This window comes from Nesoenas mayeri (genome assembly GCF_963082525.1).
Source record: "Nesoenas mayeri genome assembly, chromosome: 7".
Classification (NCBI taxonomy): Eukaryota; Metazoa; Chordata; class Aves; order Columbiformes; family Columbidae; genus Nesoenas; species Nesoenas mayeri.
This window is the reverse complement of record NC_137551.1, coordinates 25007996-25023854: the sequence shown is the minus strand read 5'-3', so window position 1 is coordinate 25023854 and position 15859 is coordinate 25007996. Positions and strand designations below refer to the sequence as shown.

General features: G+C 61.3%; 2 protein-coding genes across 2 annotated transcripts in view; one reads left to right on the top strand and one right to left on the bottom strand.

Moving 5' to 3' along the window:
• Nucleotides 1–8113, top strand: part of R3HCC1L (R3H domain and coiled-coil containing 1 like) — a 9955-nt gene extending 1842 nt beyond the window's left edge. The window contains exons 2-7 of the mRNA XM_080348307.1: nt 1618–3071; nt 6831–7006; nt 7121–7191; nt 7307–7402; nt 7578–7718; nt 7899–8113. Coding sequence (XP_080204433.1) covers nt 1632–3071; nt 6831–7006; nt 7121–7191; nt 7307–7402; nt 7578–7718; nt 7899–7954 — 1980 coding nt within the window. The 5' untranslated portion in view covers nt 1618–1631 and the 3' untranslated portion in view covers nt 7955–8113. The remainder of the gene's footprint in view (nt 1–1617; nt 3072–6830; nt 7007–7120; nt 7192–7306; nt 7403–7577; nt 7719–7898) is intronic.
• A 2151-nt stretch (nt 8114–10264) lies between these two features.
• LOXL4 (lysyl oxidase like 4) lies at nt 10265–15373 on the bottom strand (the record flags this gene model as incomplete). Its single annotated transcript, XM_080348216.1, has 14 exons — nt 10265–10335; nt 10424–10535; nt 10696–10832; nt 10929–11044; nt 11309–11552; nt 11681–11843; nt 12036–12203; nt 12665–12819; nt 13090–13273; nt 13422–13638; nt 13764–13802; nt 14360–14571; nt 14719–14897; nt 15094–15373. 14 exons carry the CDS (start codon nt 15371–15373, stop codon nt 10265–10267), a joined length of 2277 nt encoding a protein of 758 aa, XP_080204342.1.
• Between the last annotated feature and the right edge of the window lie 486 nt (nt 15374–15859).

The following is a 15859-nucleotide window of genomic DNA, read 5'->3' as shown; positions in this document are numbered from 1 at the left end:
GTCCCGTGGGCTCTGGGCTTGGCTGGGAGAAGTTCTTTAGCAGAACATGTTTCAGTGCAGTTGGAAGCTCTGCATGGTTGGAAATGGTAGTGCTGGGGGGGGGCTCCTGGTGCCCCCTCCCCTCTAGCACCCGGGCTGCTGCTTGGCGAGAAAATGTATAATGCGTTGATGTTGAAAAATGACTAATCCAGACCTTGGAGGGTTTGTAGGATACGTTCCTTTGTTGCGGTCGATAAAGATAAAGGGGATCGTTCTGCCAGCAAAATTAGTGTATCAAAGAAGGAAAAAAAAATGGCAAGTGCTGTGGAGACAGAAAAATGGTTGGGGCAGCCCTGGGCATCACCGCGGCGCCCGTGCTTGCACCTTGTGCCACAGGGGTGGGCAGGAGCACACCGCATGCCTGCCCACCTCCGCGGCACGAGGCGCAGGCACGGGCGCCGCGGTGATGCTGGGGAGCACTGCCCTGCCCGGGTTTGCCGGTCGTTTCCAGAGAGCTGTGAGAGACCCATCCATCACACCGAGGCAGCCGTTTGTCCATCCGTCTGTCAGGAGGAGGGGAATGAGGCAGTGTAGCACAGGCAGCCCCGGCCTCTTTCCAGCCGGTGGTTGGCCTCCCCTCGCCTTCCCGGCACCGCTGCCGGCTGTCGGTGAGTGGCCACGGGGAACGTTCGCGCCTCGGCCGGGGGCTGCATGGAGGAGAGGCTAATGTACCGGAGGTGCCTCGGAAATGAGAGCCTTGGATGAGTTCCTGGCCCTATTGATCCGCCGGCAGTTTATGCATCCTGACATTCATAATCTCGGTCGGCACTGATGGTCCAGATTAATGGGCCCGGGGGCTGTCCATCCGTCACTTCACATTAATTACTGAAGAGGTGTTTTTCCAGTGATTTACCTGACAGCAGCCCGTGATGAATCCCCCTAAACGGAGTGGGCAGTGATTAATCACGAGGCCCTGGCCCGGCCCTGCTCTGCCTTCCCCTCAACCGCAGTGCAGCCCCCCACACCATCCGTCTCCATAAACCCTGCCTGATGCATATTTATAGGGGCAGGGGGGCCTGGCGGCTCTCAACGTGCCCGCTTCTGCCAAAGATGACGAAAAATAAATCTCTGTTGGGACGGGGCAGCAGGTGAGCGGGGCTGCGGTGTGCCAGGATGGCAGCCGCCGGGATGGCAGCCGCCGTCCTGAGCTGGGGTGTCCCCAGCCTGGGCTTTGGTTTCTGGTGCTCTGTGACTGCCACGGCCTTCTCTGTGCTTTTCGATGCTCTGCATCCTGCTTTGACCACGGCCACTGGTCTATGCGGCTGGGGTGTCCCAGGCAGCAGCCAGTGGAGTGGGGCAGGCACCATGGTGATGCTGGCAGGGTTTCCCTGCTTCCCCCATAGCCTAGTACACCCCACTGAAGGCTCCAGGGCTATGGGGTGCTCTGCATGCCAAGCCCCGTTTGCAGAGCTGCTACTGTGGGGGCAGCATTTGGGCTCCACTGTCCATCTCTGTGTGCTGGCTGCCATGGGAGCGAGGGTGGGTGCCAGGTGGGACCCTGACCCACTGAGCACCACATGCTTGGCTGTGGGGCTGTTGGGATGTGGGCAGGGCAGTGATGCCGTCTCTTCTTGGCAGGTGACGGTGGCACCATGCAACAGGAGGCAGGGGGCGGCCGACTGCGCCGCAGGAAGCCTGACATGGCCCTCTACGTACCCAAAGCACGGCGGGAGAGAGAAGCACAAGCAGCAGGTGACTCGGCAGCTGTGCGCTGCCCGGAGCCCCAAAACCACCGCCTGATGCAGGACACTTGCCGGGGCAGCAGCGAGAGGCAAAGGCGAAGCCCCCATGCCAGGACACAGGTGGACAGACTGGTGAGAAAGGAGAGCAAGGTGGATGCCAGCCTGAAGGAGCCACAGGCAGCCTCTGCCAGGTACTGCCAGAGGCTGGGAGGCAGCTACCCCACCACGCCAGAGAGCCTGCGGACATCCCTCAGTGTGCGGGAGCTGTGCGCAGATCCAGCTGTTGCCCAGGAAAGGCAGGACAAAGCATCCCATGATGGACTTGGGGAGCTCAGCCACAGCCGCCAGATGAGGAGAACTGAGCCTGGCCCTCCACCCTCACCAAGTGCCCAGCCTGGGGCTGCGGAGGCTACTCCTGGGCCTGGAGGTGACCCTGCTAGCCCAGCACCCCCCACTAGCCCAACGCTTGCGTGTCGGACAGGGCTGAGCGGCATGTTGGAGCATTTAGGGGACAGCACCCTGAATCCAGCCAGAGACCACTCCCAGCATCTGGGAGAGGGTGTCCTGCCACCAGCAGGGCTGGGCAACCAGGGCAGCGTGCCTGGGCCAGCAGGGGAGTCTGTGGGTCTGAAAGCCCAGGAGGAGAAGCAGGAGTGTGGAGGGTCTCTCCTGGCAGGGCAGAGCAAGGGTTGTGCCCCTGGGGTGACAGAGGAGGAGGAGAGGCGGGGAGGCATGGCCGAGCTCACCGCAGAGGGCACCTTGGATGCACCAGGAGGAGCCAGCTGTGAACCCGAGTGCTTGAGGGGTGTCATGGGTGATGTGCCAGCACTCCCAGGGGAGAGCAACCCAGGGCAGGACATGGGCAGCCCGTCTCAGCTCCCACTCAGCAAGGAGGAGAGCACTGCTGGTGCCAGGGGTGCGGGTGGGGATGGTGTGCCAATGCCCACTGTGGAGGGGATGGGCAGCACCTCTGCCTACACAGACAGCAGCACCAGGGCTGAGAACTTCTCACTGGGTGCAGGTGAGGAGCTGGTGAGCAGTGCCTGGGAGGGGGCACCTGTGGAGAGCTGCGAGCCCCTGCAGCCCCTGGAGTTGCTGTGCCGTGGCGTAGAACGGATTTTGCCTGCGGCCTGGGACGAGGAGCCAGCAGGGGTAGACAAGGACGTGGGCTCACCGCAGCAGCACCAGTGCAGCTGGGAGGCTGAGGAGGAAGAGGGAGGTGTCCACAGTGGCTCCCCAAAGACAGAGCATGCTGGGACCGCAAGCCAGGCCAGCCCAGGCGCCGAGGAGAGCTGGGACGCGCTGTTCAATGATGACGGGGACTGCCTGGACCCGCATCTGCTGGAGGAGGTATGTCCTGCGAACCGGGGATTTGCAGGGGCGGCAGGTGCTGTCTGCTGTGCTGTGTGGGGGTCTACTGTCCCTGTGTCCTCTGGGGTGAGTGCATGGGGCTGTGGGCAGCACCCAGGGCACGTGGCTCACCTGGCTGTGCTCTCTGTTGTCACCACCAGCCATCCCTGAGGGCACATGCTGCCTGTGGTGCCCAGACACCTGGGACGTCCACCTTCTCCCCCCGGCTGGTTCCCATCCCATTCTGCAGTGCTGGTGAGGACTGGGGGGAGTTCTTCCCTCTATAGTACATAAAGTGCACCCAGTAAAACCTGCTTGAGTGTCGTAAACTGCTACTGCACCCTTGTGAAACCAGAGCTGGTGATAAAGAAATGAGCTGAGATGTATGGGCTCCCACTGAAATAGCAACGGGAAGTTTCCTTGAAACTGTGGTTTCTTAATCAGCTGAGGCTCATTACTGTCCCCTCTTGCATGCGTGCGGCTGAATTTACTACAATTAGCTGCTTAGCACTCGGACCCATGCCGTTTTCCTGCCGTTCATGAAGGAAACTCAGCTTCTGCAGAGAGGCTGGGTATCCCTTATTGTGTTTTAAATCACTATCGTCAAACCGGTAATTTTCCAAATGACATTAATATGCCCAAAAAACAAACAACGCTAATATTGTTACAGCCCGTGTCTGTCCACCCTGGGCTGGAAGCAGGGTGTGAAGTGGCGGCTGGTGCCTGATATCAGCTTCTTGGAAGGGATGAGATTAAATTGGGAGCATCATTACTGAGGGGCACTGGTACCCACCTCATCTGAGGGGCTGTGCTTGGGCTGCTGCGCCCTCCCTGAGCCCAGCGTGGGGCTGAGGCAGGGTGTAGGGCACGCAGGGCTGCTCGGAGGGGGATGTGAAGAGCTTTGGGTACCTACCTGGTACCCGTGTGTCCCTACCTTTGGGTCCCTACCTGGCTGTGCTCCTCTAAGCCGGGAGGTTGTGGTGAGCACCGGTGCAAGGGAGACAGCTCTGCTGCTCTGATGGCAGCTGGCACATATGGCACTAGCACACGTGGCACTGGTGCTGGCATTCCATGGGCTGACATGGGGGCCACAGTTTCACGCTCAGGTGCAGCAGAGTGGCTGCCCAGCCCCACCAGGGAGACAGGTCAGGGAGGGCCCATGCTATGGTAGGATGCTGAAGGCAAGGTTGTGCCATGCGGCACTGGTGCGCACTGCGAACAGCTCAGGAACATCCGCGTTAGCTCCCCTCTGCACCAGCTCCAAACAGAGTCTGAGTTTTCCAGGGAGCTTCCCAAAATGGGTGACTAAGAACCTGAATAAGGGATTTATCAATTAAAAGTTGCTATCTTCACCCCCCTGCAGATTCCCGTGCTGAACCGGGTGCTTCCAGAGCTCTCCAAGCTCTCAGCAGGTGGATGTGGCTGCTCGGGGAGGGCGTAGGCTCTCAGGGAGATGGAGCTGTTGTTAATTAACAAAAAGGACAAGAAAATTAGTAGCGTCTTCCTTGTAACCAAATCCTTATGTGCTGTGGATAGCTGGCAGAGAGCAAAATTTATAACATTCGGTGTGAAGGAGAGATTTCTGATAGGGAATGGCTCTTTAATCTAGCAGGAAAAAAGACCGTAGTGAGATCCATTGGCTGGAAGCTGAAACCAGACAAATTCAGAGTAGAAATCAGTTTGAATGCAGAGGGTAATTAAGCACTGCGACGGTTTCCTTGCAGGCTTGGTGGACTCTCCATCAGCTGGCACGGCGGGGCGGGAGCCGTGGTGTGTGCGTGCCGGGGCTGCGGTATGTGTGTGCTCATATGTTTTTCTCCTCTGGCTCTGGAGACATGCTGTTGGCGAGCGAGCAGGAGCATAAGCGAGCGGCCACGGACCCTTGTAACCTGCTCTGATGAGGATGCATCTTTAGGGAGCAGGAGAGTGTGATGGACGGGCTTCATTTCCTGCAGCGTCCTGCCTCTGCTGTCTGTCTGCTCCTCCGTCGATGGACACTTCCCAGGGCTGGGTGCCTGCCCGGGCTGGAGGCCGTACCCTGGCTCTTGCTGCCTGTCCTGCTCCACGGCTGGGGGGCTGTGGGCACGCGGCGTGCCGGGGCTGGCGGTGCGGGGGGACCTGTTGAGCTGTGCCTGCCGCGTGGCTGAGCCGGGCTGCCAGACGGCTCCTGTCCTTGCCGCCCCGCCACACTCGGTGATTTGTGAAGGTCAAGGACTGCTCCGGCACCCAGTGCTCCCGCTCTCTAATCATCCTGCAAGTGCTTGGCACCACCCGAGTGCTCTGCTCTGTCAAGCAGCACCACAGGGCTTCATCCTGCCTGGAGACGGCTCCTTTGCCCCTCTTAAGCAGGCAGTCGGTGCTGGGTGAGTGTGCTGCCCTGCACGGAATGCAGTCGGTTAATGGGCGATGGTGGTGGGGCAGGCAGCTCTGCCGGCAGCGCTGGCCTGTCCCGTGAGCAACATTACTCAGCTTTCCTCTCCGCCGGCATCCAGCTGCCCTGGCAGCACCCCCTTACCTGCCATGAATCCATCTTACCCATAAAATTGTTGGAATGAGCACTTTTTATTGACTGAGCTGGTTGGGATTTATGGACTCTAACCTTCCAACCGTGGTGTGCTCTGCTACGATCGCTTGGGGGAATTGGGCTGGGAACTTGGCTAAGTTATGTACCTGCTCCCTGGCACTGCACCAGCCCCACGTTCTGGTGGGGACGGGGGAGCTGCCGCTGACTTTAGGCTGTGCCTGGCCCAGGGTTGCAGCCGGAGTGGGGCTATGAATCTCCTCGGCTGCCAGCACAGCATGGTTTGGAAAGCTGGGGTGCAGTAAGTGATGCAGGGTGGCCCACTGGGCAGTAAGAGGTGCAGGGTGTCCCACCAGCACTGATGCTTCAGGGCAGAGGGGAGCGGAGGGGCTGCACTCCCATGTTGTTGCAGTGGGAGACTGTTGCCTGTGTTCTAACGTGAAGTTTGAAAAATGGGAAAAGTAGAAAAGTGCTACAGCCGTCATCTTTTAGAGCAGGAGAAAGTGCCCCACTGTGAGATACTAAAGGCATACAACCCGTTTAGCTTATCAAAAAGAAGATTGAGAAGGGACTTGATTAGCGTGAGTAAGCGCCATCACGGGGACGGGACGTGGGACCGAGGGCTCTTTAATCCAGCAGAGAGGCAGAACAAGAACTGCCAGCTGGAAAGCAAAGCCAGACAAATTCAAATGAGAAATAAGGCATAAATTTTCAGCCGTGCAGGTAATTAACCACCAGAACTTGCTCCTCAGGGGAGCACTGGGTTTTCCGTCTCAGTGTGCGGGGTGCCGATGGGCTGCTCCGGTGTATGCGCTGCAGCTGGGGCGCGCCAAGCCTGGTGCTCTCGCATGATGTGCAGACGTGAGTCTTTCCTCCCGGCCTTGCTGTCCTGCTCCTTGCTGCTCCCCAAATGTATTTTGGGTCAGCACATCCCCGCAGCAGGAGGGCTGTGCTGGGGGTGTGGACACTGTCTCACTGGTGCCATTCCCACCACGTCCCCAGTGGGACCGCAGAGTGCACGAAGCAAAGGGATGGTGGTAATGGGGAAAAACAAATGAGTGGTCCGAGAGCCCTTGTCAATAACTCCCAATATCCCAATGCCATGAATGCATCTGTGGGGACTGGTGTGGGGAATGGTGGCTGGACCAGTTCCCAGGGAGAGCTTTCCAATGGATGAGGAGCTGTTGTGGGGGACCAGGTGTGGGTCACTCAGTGCTGTGCCTCTCTGACCCCTGCAGCTTTTGGGGGGTGAGAAGCACCGGGAGAGCCAGCAGTCACCCCGCTTCAACTACTACGGTGCTGAGCCTGCCGTGCCAGACCTCAGTGACGCCGAGCTGCCACATGTAATCGAGATCTATGATTTCCCCTCGGATTTCCGCACTGAGGACCTAATGCGTGTCTTCTGCAGCTATCAGTGAGTCTGCTGGCAGTGTCCCATCCCTGGTGCTGGTGTCCCCTGCCTGAGCTGTGCTCCAGACCCCTGCCCACCTGGTGCTGATGCTTTGCTGAGTTTCCCTCTCTCCGGCAGGAAAAAAGGCTTTGATATTAAGTGGGTGGACGATACGCATGCCCTGGGCATCTTCTCCAGCCCCATAACAGGTACTTTTCCCAGTTCTGGAGTTGGGCAGAGTAGAGGCAACCCTGCATCTCCCGTGGCCATATCCTGGGCATGGGGCTGACCCTGCAAACGAACACTGCCACTCTCTCCCCATAGCACGCGATGCCCTCAGCACCAAGCACCTGATGGTGAAGACTCGCCCGCTCTCCCAGGGTACTCGTGCCTCTAAAGCCAAAGCCAGGGCATATGCTGGTGAGTGATGCTACCTCGTGCCAGCTTGTGCCGAGGTGCTTATGCTGCAGCATCTTCACCCCAGTAACTGGGGAGGGATGGGGTAGCTGGCATGGCTTAAGCGCTGTGGAGCCATGCCAGCTGCCTTGTCCCTCCTGGGATGCCTCTACTGATGGCCCCCACCTCCCCAATCCAGAATACCTGCAGCCAGCCAAGGAGCGCCCTGAAACATCGGCTGCCCTGGCCAGGCGACTGGTGATCGGTGCCTTGGGGGTACGCAGTAACCAGACAAGAGCCCAGCGAGATGCGGAGCGGAGGAAGCTGCAAGAAGCCCGGGGTGAGATTTGGATGACTGGAGGGGTTGCGGTGTGGGGAGACCATCTCTGTGGATGCCTCTTCTCACAGGGTGCTGGGTGGGAGGGGGCTGCACCAGGGTGAGTTCCAGACACATCCATGGGGCAGTGGGTGGCTATGGGGTGATGGGAGTATGGGGTTGACCCTCCTTTTGTCTCTTCAGAGAGGAAGCGCCTGGAGAACAAGCAGCGGGAGGATGCCTGGGAGGGCCGGGAGTGAGCTGGGAGGCTGCACCTTACCCCTGCTGGGAACCCCCTAGGGGGATTGGGCCCCTCTCTCTGGGCAGGCAGGGCACCTGCATCTTGGGATGGGAATGGATCCTGTGCTGCATCCCAAAACGCTGGGCTGCTCCACCAAAAGGGCTGAACAGGAGCTGGTGCTGTGGGGATGCTGTCTCTGTCAGGCAGCGCTGCCGTCCTGCCCGGGGCAGGAGCCCCTATGCTGCCTGCTGCAGCGGGAGCAGCCAGCAGGACGCAGGGAGCTCGGCAGTGAGTACATGGGACTGTGTGGGGCAGCCCTGGCCACCTGGCAGGGCCTTGCAAGGGAGAGTTTCTGTCCTTTATTTTGCTAATAAATACCATTTATTTTATTTGCCTGGCTGGGTTGTGGCTCTGCATGCCGGAGAGGGTGTGCATGCCGGGGGTGCTGCCAAGGGGGTATCCACCCCTCACGGGTGGTGGGTGTCCCCAGCGGGTGGGCGGGGGGTGCAAGGCAGGAGGGGTCGGGCAGGGCAGCAGGCAGGAATGTGCTGGCAGGGACCCTGTTTACTTCTGCAGAGCAGCTGCAGCCCTGAACAGAGAGGCCCTTGTTGGTGCATGGGCAGAGCCATGTTCCCGGCCTCACGTGGGGCTGTGATGTGGCTGTGTTGCCAGCCCCAGTGGGCTGGAGGCTTCCTGCCCTGCCCCAGGGTGGGGGCATGCTCGCATTGCTGGGACATGCGTTTGGCTCCTCTGCTTTACATCGTCTCTCAGCACCCAAAAAGCATCCCTGTGTGCCCCAGCACTCCTGCCTTGTAGTTCCCCAAAATCTCGGGGGCCATGGTTTCTGGGGCTTCCATTGCCTTCACAACAGGTGAGGACAGGGAGGATGTTTTTTTCACCACCCTTGCCAGTGGTTTGCATGTTTTGGCTGTGGCTGCCTCGCCCCAGCCTGTGCTGAAGGGCTTGTGTGGCTGCCCCATGTCCCCTGGCTGTCCCCTAGCTTGGCGGTGGTGGAGCTGGTCATGACCCCACGATGGTGGCTGCCTGGCCATGCGCCGGCAGCGCTGCCAGCTGGGAGCCATCTTGACCGCTGCTCCTGGCCACTTGTGGCTTGGCCAGTGGAAATTTCAGGGCATGAAGCTGCTCTCATGTGGAAAGCATCTTCCCCACCATCCAGCATCCTTCAAACCCTGACCATGGTGGAGCAGACCTCTGCCAGCACGTGTCTTGCCATGGCCTTGGGCCACCCCAGCATATCACCGGTGTTCCCAGCCCTCCACATGCAGGGACTGTCACGCGTGGGTACAAGCCAGCCTGTTCCAGCTGTGCAGGGCTGGTGTCTGCTGGCAGGGTGGGGACAGGCAGGGGTGTGCAAGGAGAGGGGTGGCACCACCTGGTAGCTGGCTCTCTGGGGTCAGGTAGTACAGGGTGCAGGTTGATGGCAAATATTCTCGTTTATTTGCTTTAAAAAAGTTTTGCTAGAAACCACGTGGGGAAACAAACAGAGAGCAAGGGCACAGTGTTTCCTGTGTCCCCACCCTGTGCCCAGGAGCAATGGCTTCTAGGGGCTGACTAGCCCCATCCATGTTCCTGGGGCTGGGAAGCTGCCAGAGCAGCCTGGGAAAGCCCCACACAGTGGCTGCAGTCGCGGCGGCCGGTGGGTTGGCTGCCGGCCTGCGCTGCCACAGAGCTGGCCCAGTCCCTCTGCACACACAGGGTCAGCCAGTTCAGGGCCAGGGTGCCCTGGGCAACAGGGACTGCTGCCTGCAAGCCGCTCTTCAGGTTGCCGAGGGGGCTGGTGGCTCTGGGTGTCAGAGGGGGAACACTGCCTGGCCCGGTGGACATCGGCCAGACCAAGGTTGTTACCAGCTGAGGACCAGCTTCACAGTCTTGATGAGGAAGAATGCAGGGGAAAGAGCAGGGGGTGGTGGGGTTGATAAGGGGGTACCCCCGCTCCCATCGCACAGCACCTTTATTGAGGACAGGACTGGTGCACAGGTGGCAGTGGCTGAGGTCTGTCCTAAGCCTGCTGGGGTGGGGGACTGGGCGGGCAGGCTGAGGTAGTCATCCTGGGGGGCACCAGAGCCACAGAGGTGGGGGCTGCTGTGGTACCTGGGCCCCTCTTGCAAGTCCTGCTGGCCACATGGGGCTGTGGGCACTGGGCACTCCCCACCAGCCCTGGTGCTCATCACCATCCTCTGCAGCAGCATCAATAAATATAAAAGTCTTTGAGTCCCTGAGCTCAGTCTGGTACTTCTGGGGCGCAGGGGCTGGGATGTGGGAGCCAAGTTGCCCCATGGTGCTGCTGGGAGCATGCTGATGCGGGGGCTCATACGAGGTTGTTGGCCAGGCGCTCCCGTCGCTCCAGATCGCTCACCACGTCAGCGCCATAGGCATCGCCTGGGGAGAGTGACAGTGTGGGTGAGGGGATATGGGACCTGTGGGATACCCAGCCCACCATGCCCCCTCTGTGCCTGTTCCTCCGTACTTGTGTGACAGCCGTGCATCCAGACACGCTGCCCGTCGTACTTGCACTGGCACCGCATCACGTTGTTGGAGAAGTCCGACTCGGCCACCTCGTGCTTGGGGTTCACGACCACCTGGAGAGGGCAAGGGGAAGGGCTGGGGTCACCACTACTGTCCATGCACCATGGGGTGCAGAGCAGCATCCCAAAGTGCAAGGTGAGGGGTACTGGCAGTGCCCATGGAGGATGGCCCCCAGCCCTGAGCTCTGGTCCCCCTGCCCCTTCATCCCCATACCTGGAAGGTGTAGCTGCCTGGTGGCACGTCAGTGATGTCAATCCACTGGCAGTCAATGTCATGGCGGTAGGTGTCCCAGCACCCCACGCTCACTCCCTGCTCCCCAAAGTTGGCACAGGCGAAGCGTCGCTGCAGCCCTGCAGGAGGGAGGGGAGGTGAGGGAAGGCACAGGCAGAGCACCCCTGGGGGAGCAGGAAGGGGGGGCTGCTGGCAGCTCTGTGGCTGGCACCTACCCTCGGGGCAGTTGGTGTCCTCCAAGCAAAAGCTGGCCTTGTGCCCTTCAGCCACCTTGGAGCCATTGAGCGTCAGCAGGTCATAGTGGGTGAAGACCTCAATGCTGTGGAAGTGCCTGTGGGGACAGGGGCTGAGCGTGGAGCTGGTGCCCAGCTGGGGAGCGTGTGACTGGCGCAGCCGCCCAGCCAGGAGCGGGAAGCACCCAGAGGCTCTGAGCAAATTACAGCCTTGAAGCCAAATAAAGCCATAATGACAGTGCCAGAGCAGACGCTGCTAATTACCCTGGGCGGGCCAGCCTCTGCAGGATGGGTGCCACCATGCCCTGCCTGGTGTGGGGAGGGGGCAGCCCCCTGCCAGGTTCTGCCCATGGGCCACTCACCGGTGGCACTGGTGCCAGGTCCAGGCATGGCGCCCCATCCTGGGTCGGAAATCGGCTCTGCCCAGGTTGTGGATCTGGGAGGAGAAGCGGAGGAGGCGGCGGTGGCCGTAGGGCCACTGCATGTGGTCAGCGGAGCGTGAGAGGCAGCGTTCCTCATGGGCACAGTAGAGCAGCCCCAGCGGCCGGTCCTCCAGGTAGGCTGTCTCCTGCACCAACTGGGCGTTCATCACCAGGTCTGGGGCATCTGCCACAGGAGGGATCAATGGGGATGGAGCAGGTGGTCCCCGCTCTGCATAGCCTCCCCTGCTCCCGGTGCCAGGACAAGTGGTGGTGCTCCCTCCCAGCAGTACCCTATGGGTTCCCAGTACTCACAGGCAGTGCAGGTGACCCCTGCCGAGAAGCGTCCCCCACCGCTGGGGCAGTGGACGGGGCCGTGGCGCTGGCACTGCTGCAGGGCCATCTCGGTGCCGGCACAGCGCACCCCGCTCATCACCACCTGGGCGGCATCGGGACTGCCTGCCCAATACCATGTCTCCTGGGCAGAGGGGGAACACAGTGCTCAAACCAGCCCTTGCACCCCTGCCAGCACCCACCCTGCCTCCCCTGCCCCAGCACTGCCACCAGGACTTGTCCCCCCAGGCTGTCCCATTCCAGAGCCACCCCTCGCCCATGCCACACATTTCATAGGACCTTTGCAGCCCAGGCCCTGGTCTGGAACCCTGCTCACCTGGAGGGCGTGGCTGGCAAAGCCCAGCCCCAGCTGCCTGCAGACCACCATGGCCTCGTTCAGCCCCCACTGTGCACCGCACACCGTGCCCCACTGCAGCCGCCCCTGCACCGGCACCAGCACCTCCACCACACCCTCCTCAGGGCTGCGGCCCCCGACCAGCCGCACCTGCGGGCAAAGAGGGGCAGAGCTGGAGCACGGGGCAGACCCCCAGCCCTCCCATTGGGCAGGCAGACCCATGCATCCAGCTGAACATTTGCTCCACCTTTCCTCCTTGCAAGACTACTCTTGCCAGTGGCTCATCCTGCAGAGCCCTACCAGCATGCGGCTCTGTGTCATAGAATCGTGGAACCATTTTGGTTGAAACAGACCCTTAAGATCATAGAGTGCAACCATGACCTAATTCCAACACTAAGCTATGTCCCTAAGAACCTCATCTATATGTATTTTAAACACCTCCAGGGATGGTGACTCAACCATTTCCCTGGGCAGCCTGTGTCCCTGTATTCCTTAGGCCACCTCGAGGCTGCTCTGAGCATACACAACGGGCACAGATCTTGGAGGCAGGGGCTCTGCAATGGGGCTGGGGCTCCACAGGTGAGGAGGAGGAGGAAGAGGCAGGGGCTCACCTGGCTCTGGAAGTCCATGTGGGGCATGTGGCAGCGGACAGCAGCATCAGTCTCATGACGGCACCCACTCTGCTCAGCATCCTGGAAGTGGCACTCACCCAGGGAACGCTCGTGGCCAGTGCACCGCACTTCACTCATGTGGATGGGCCCCAGGCCTGAAGCAGAGGGAGGGTCAGTACTGCCTGCTCCATGCCTGTCCTGCAACAGGGAGGTCCCCCATCCTCCTTCCCCTGGTCTGAGGGTTCCCTATGGGCATGGGGTTGCCCATGGCAGGAATAGTCAGGGGAGACTCATCCCAATGCAGGCTAGAGCTGCCTGGACACCCCAGAATGCTCTGGCAGCACCCAGTGAACCAGAAGCTTTACCCACCAGTGTCCCTCTAAGCCCAGCAATGCCTCAAGTCCCTGCAATGGCATCCGCCTCACCTTGGCCCATCTGGGCTCCCACCAGGGCCTGCTTCGCTGTCCCATAGCCCAGCTGCCGGCACACCACGCTGGCTGCGGCCAGGTCCCACTGCTTGTCACACACGGTGCCCCACTGCCCGTGGCGCAGCACCTCCACTCGGCCCTCACCGGCATGGGTGCCTGCTCGCAGCCGCACCGGGAGCACCTGGACACGAGGAGCAGCTGGTCAGTGGCCCCAGGGCAGGAACACTCACCTGCACCATGGCCGCGCACACAGACAGGGTGACCCGGTGTTGCCCGGCTCCAGGACCCTCTGTCAGCAGGACAGTGCACAGGACTGCACTGGGGCTCACCTTTCCCGGGGAGGTCTTGCTCCTGCCCTTGCCTGTTCCCTTCTGTGAGGCAGGGTTTGGGAGGCAGCTGACAATGGCATGCATGCCACGGGGACAGGCATGCTGCTGGGGTGCTGGCGGTGCCACCTGCGTGGGGCAGCGGGCCAGGTGGGGCTCCGTGCCCCGGCACCGCACCCTGTGGACCCAGAAGCTGTTCTTCTGGCTAAGGGTCTTCAGGCTGCCAAGGGAGAGGAGCAGGGGCCAGTGTCAGCTTAGGCACCGGAGACTCTCCTCTACCCAAAGCCCATGGCTGGGTCCCCGCCCAGAGTGTCCCTGCCCACCCTGCCCAGGGCTGAGCCCTACCTGGAGTTGGGGTCCTTCAGTTTCATGTTCCAGAGCTTCCTGTGGACGCACAAAGCCAAGAGGTCAGGGGAGTATGCCAAACCTGCAGGGCTCTGTACCCCCCACCCCATCATCCCTGCACTCCCTGCCACCCCATGGCAGGAGCTGGAGCTGGGGGTCCTCCCATAGCATGGCAGGGTGAGGACAGGTCCTCTACCCACTGGCAATTATTGTGTCAAACCCAGCAGTGCCATGTGCCCTGGCAGGACTGCAGGAGTCCTGGCACCAGCAGGGGCTCATTACAGGCTGTATTTATAACCCCAGCTCGAGGTGGGGGTGGAGGGAACAAGGGCCACTTGCCTCTCCTCTCCTTTCACCCATGCTTTACTGGCCACAGCTGGTGACTGTCCCCATATGCCCTGGCTGCTGCTCAGCCCAGCTCTGGCCCCTGTTGCAGCCCCAAGAAGGGGACCCAGGCATGACCAGGCCATGCCAGCACCCTCCACACCCACCCATGTGTGCATCCCCTCCCAAACACCCCCCAGTCTCTTGCCCGCGTGGCATGTCCAGCCCAGCACCCTGCTCAGAGCTGCAACACGCCACTCCACCATCCCTACCGGTAGAAGCTGGTGTTGATGTGCTTCTCCCGGGGGAAGCCCAGCATCCCACACACTACGCGGCTGTTGTTCCTGGTCCAGCCGGCGTCACACACCTGCCTCCAGCGCCCATTGTGCTTCACCTCCACGGCACCCTCCATCACTGGCAGGCTCAGCTTGGCCCGTGCCAGGATGGGCTTGAGCCGCACCTCCTCCAGGCTCAGCCCCGGCACCTGCTGGACCGTGGCACAGCTGAGTGTGCACAGGGGTGGCCATGGGGGCTTCAGGGTTGAGGGCAGTAAGGGGACAGCAGGAACGGTCAGAGGAACCTGCTGCAGCCCCTCCGTCCATACCACTGGGCACAGGAGAGCCCCACTCACCTCTCCCAGGTGACCAGAGGTGGTGGCCTGGGGTGAACTGCCAGGCAGGTGTTGTCCTGAGCACACCACACCAGCATCCTCACCATGGTGGCAGTCACTGGTGCCCCAGCCGTTGTGGATGCACTCTGCCAGGGAACCCTCGCTTCCCTCACACTGCACGTTATCCAGCCAGATAGGGCCTAGGGGGGGACATGCAGGGCTAAGAGATCACTACTGGGGTGTCCCCATCTCCCTCCCCAGCACCATGAGCCCTATCCAGTGCCCCCCGAAGGTTGCCCACCCCCACAGCCCCACAGACAGCCTCCTTCAGCCAGTGCTAAGTACACTGTCCTTGTCAGGACCCCACGCCCCCCCCATTTCCCACCTGCCCCCTACCTTCCCCTTGGCCGTAGGTGGCACTATGGGTCCAAGTGATGGCCGCAGTGTAGCCCAGCTGCCGGCAAGCGACAGTGGCCGCGTGGAAGTCGAAGCCGTCGTCACAGACAGTGCCCCAGCGCCCCTGGTACAGCACCTCAAGCCGGCCTTCCCCGGCCAGCCCCCGTGGCCCTGCCAGCCGCAGCTGCACCGGGGCCGGCTCCTGCCCGCTGGGGGCTACCCGGCACAGCAGCAGCATCAGTGGCAGCAGGATGGGGCTCGCACCAGCTGGCATCACCATCATGGATCTGAGCGTGGGATGCCTGAGGACAGCCTGACACGGAACCCTTGGGGACCACAGCAGGGTGAGGGGTGCTGCTGCAGCCCCCCTTGTGCCCCAGGAGCTGGGCAATAATACAAAGATGTCATGCCCCCTTGCACGGTGGTGACATCCCTGTACCTGCAGTGCAGGGGATGCAGGGGCTAGTCCCTGCCATGCACAGCTTGCAGCATCACCCACTCTGGGGCTCAGCCCCAGCCCCACACCCACCTGTCCCTTGCTGGGGGCAGCAAGCCCTGGCACAGGCCCCCCAGACACTCACTGCCCCACACTCAGCCCTGCCTGCCAACAGCCATGGGCAGCCCCACAAACACTGCCCTGTCCCTACTGCTTCACGCCCGCCCCATGCTTTGGGCCATGGGTGGGGGCCACACAGAGCCCCCCCTTTATTCCACACCTGAGCCCCTTGCTGGACACCAGGGTCCCCTCCCCACTCTGCACACAGCC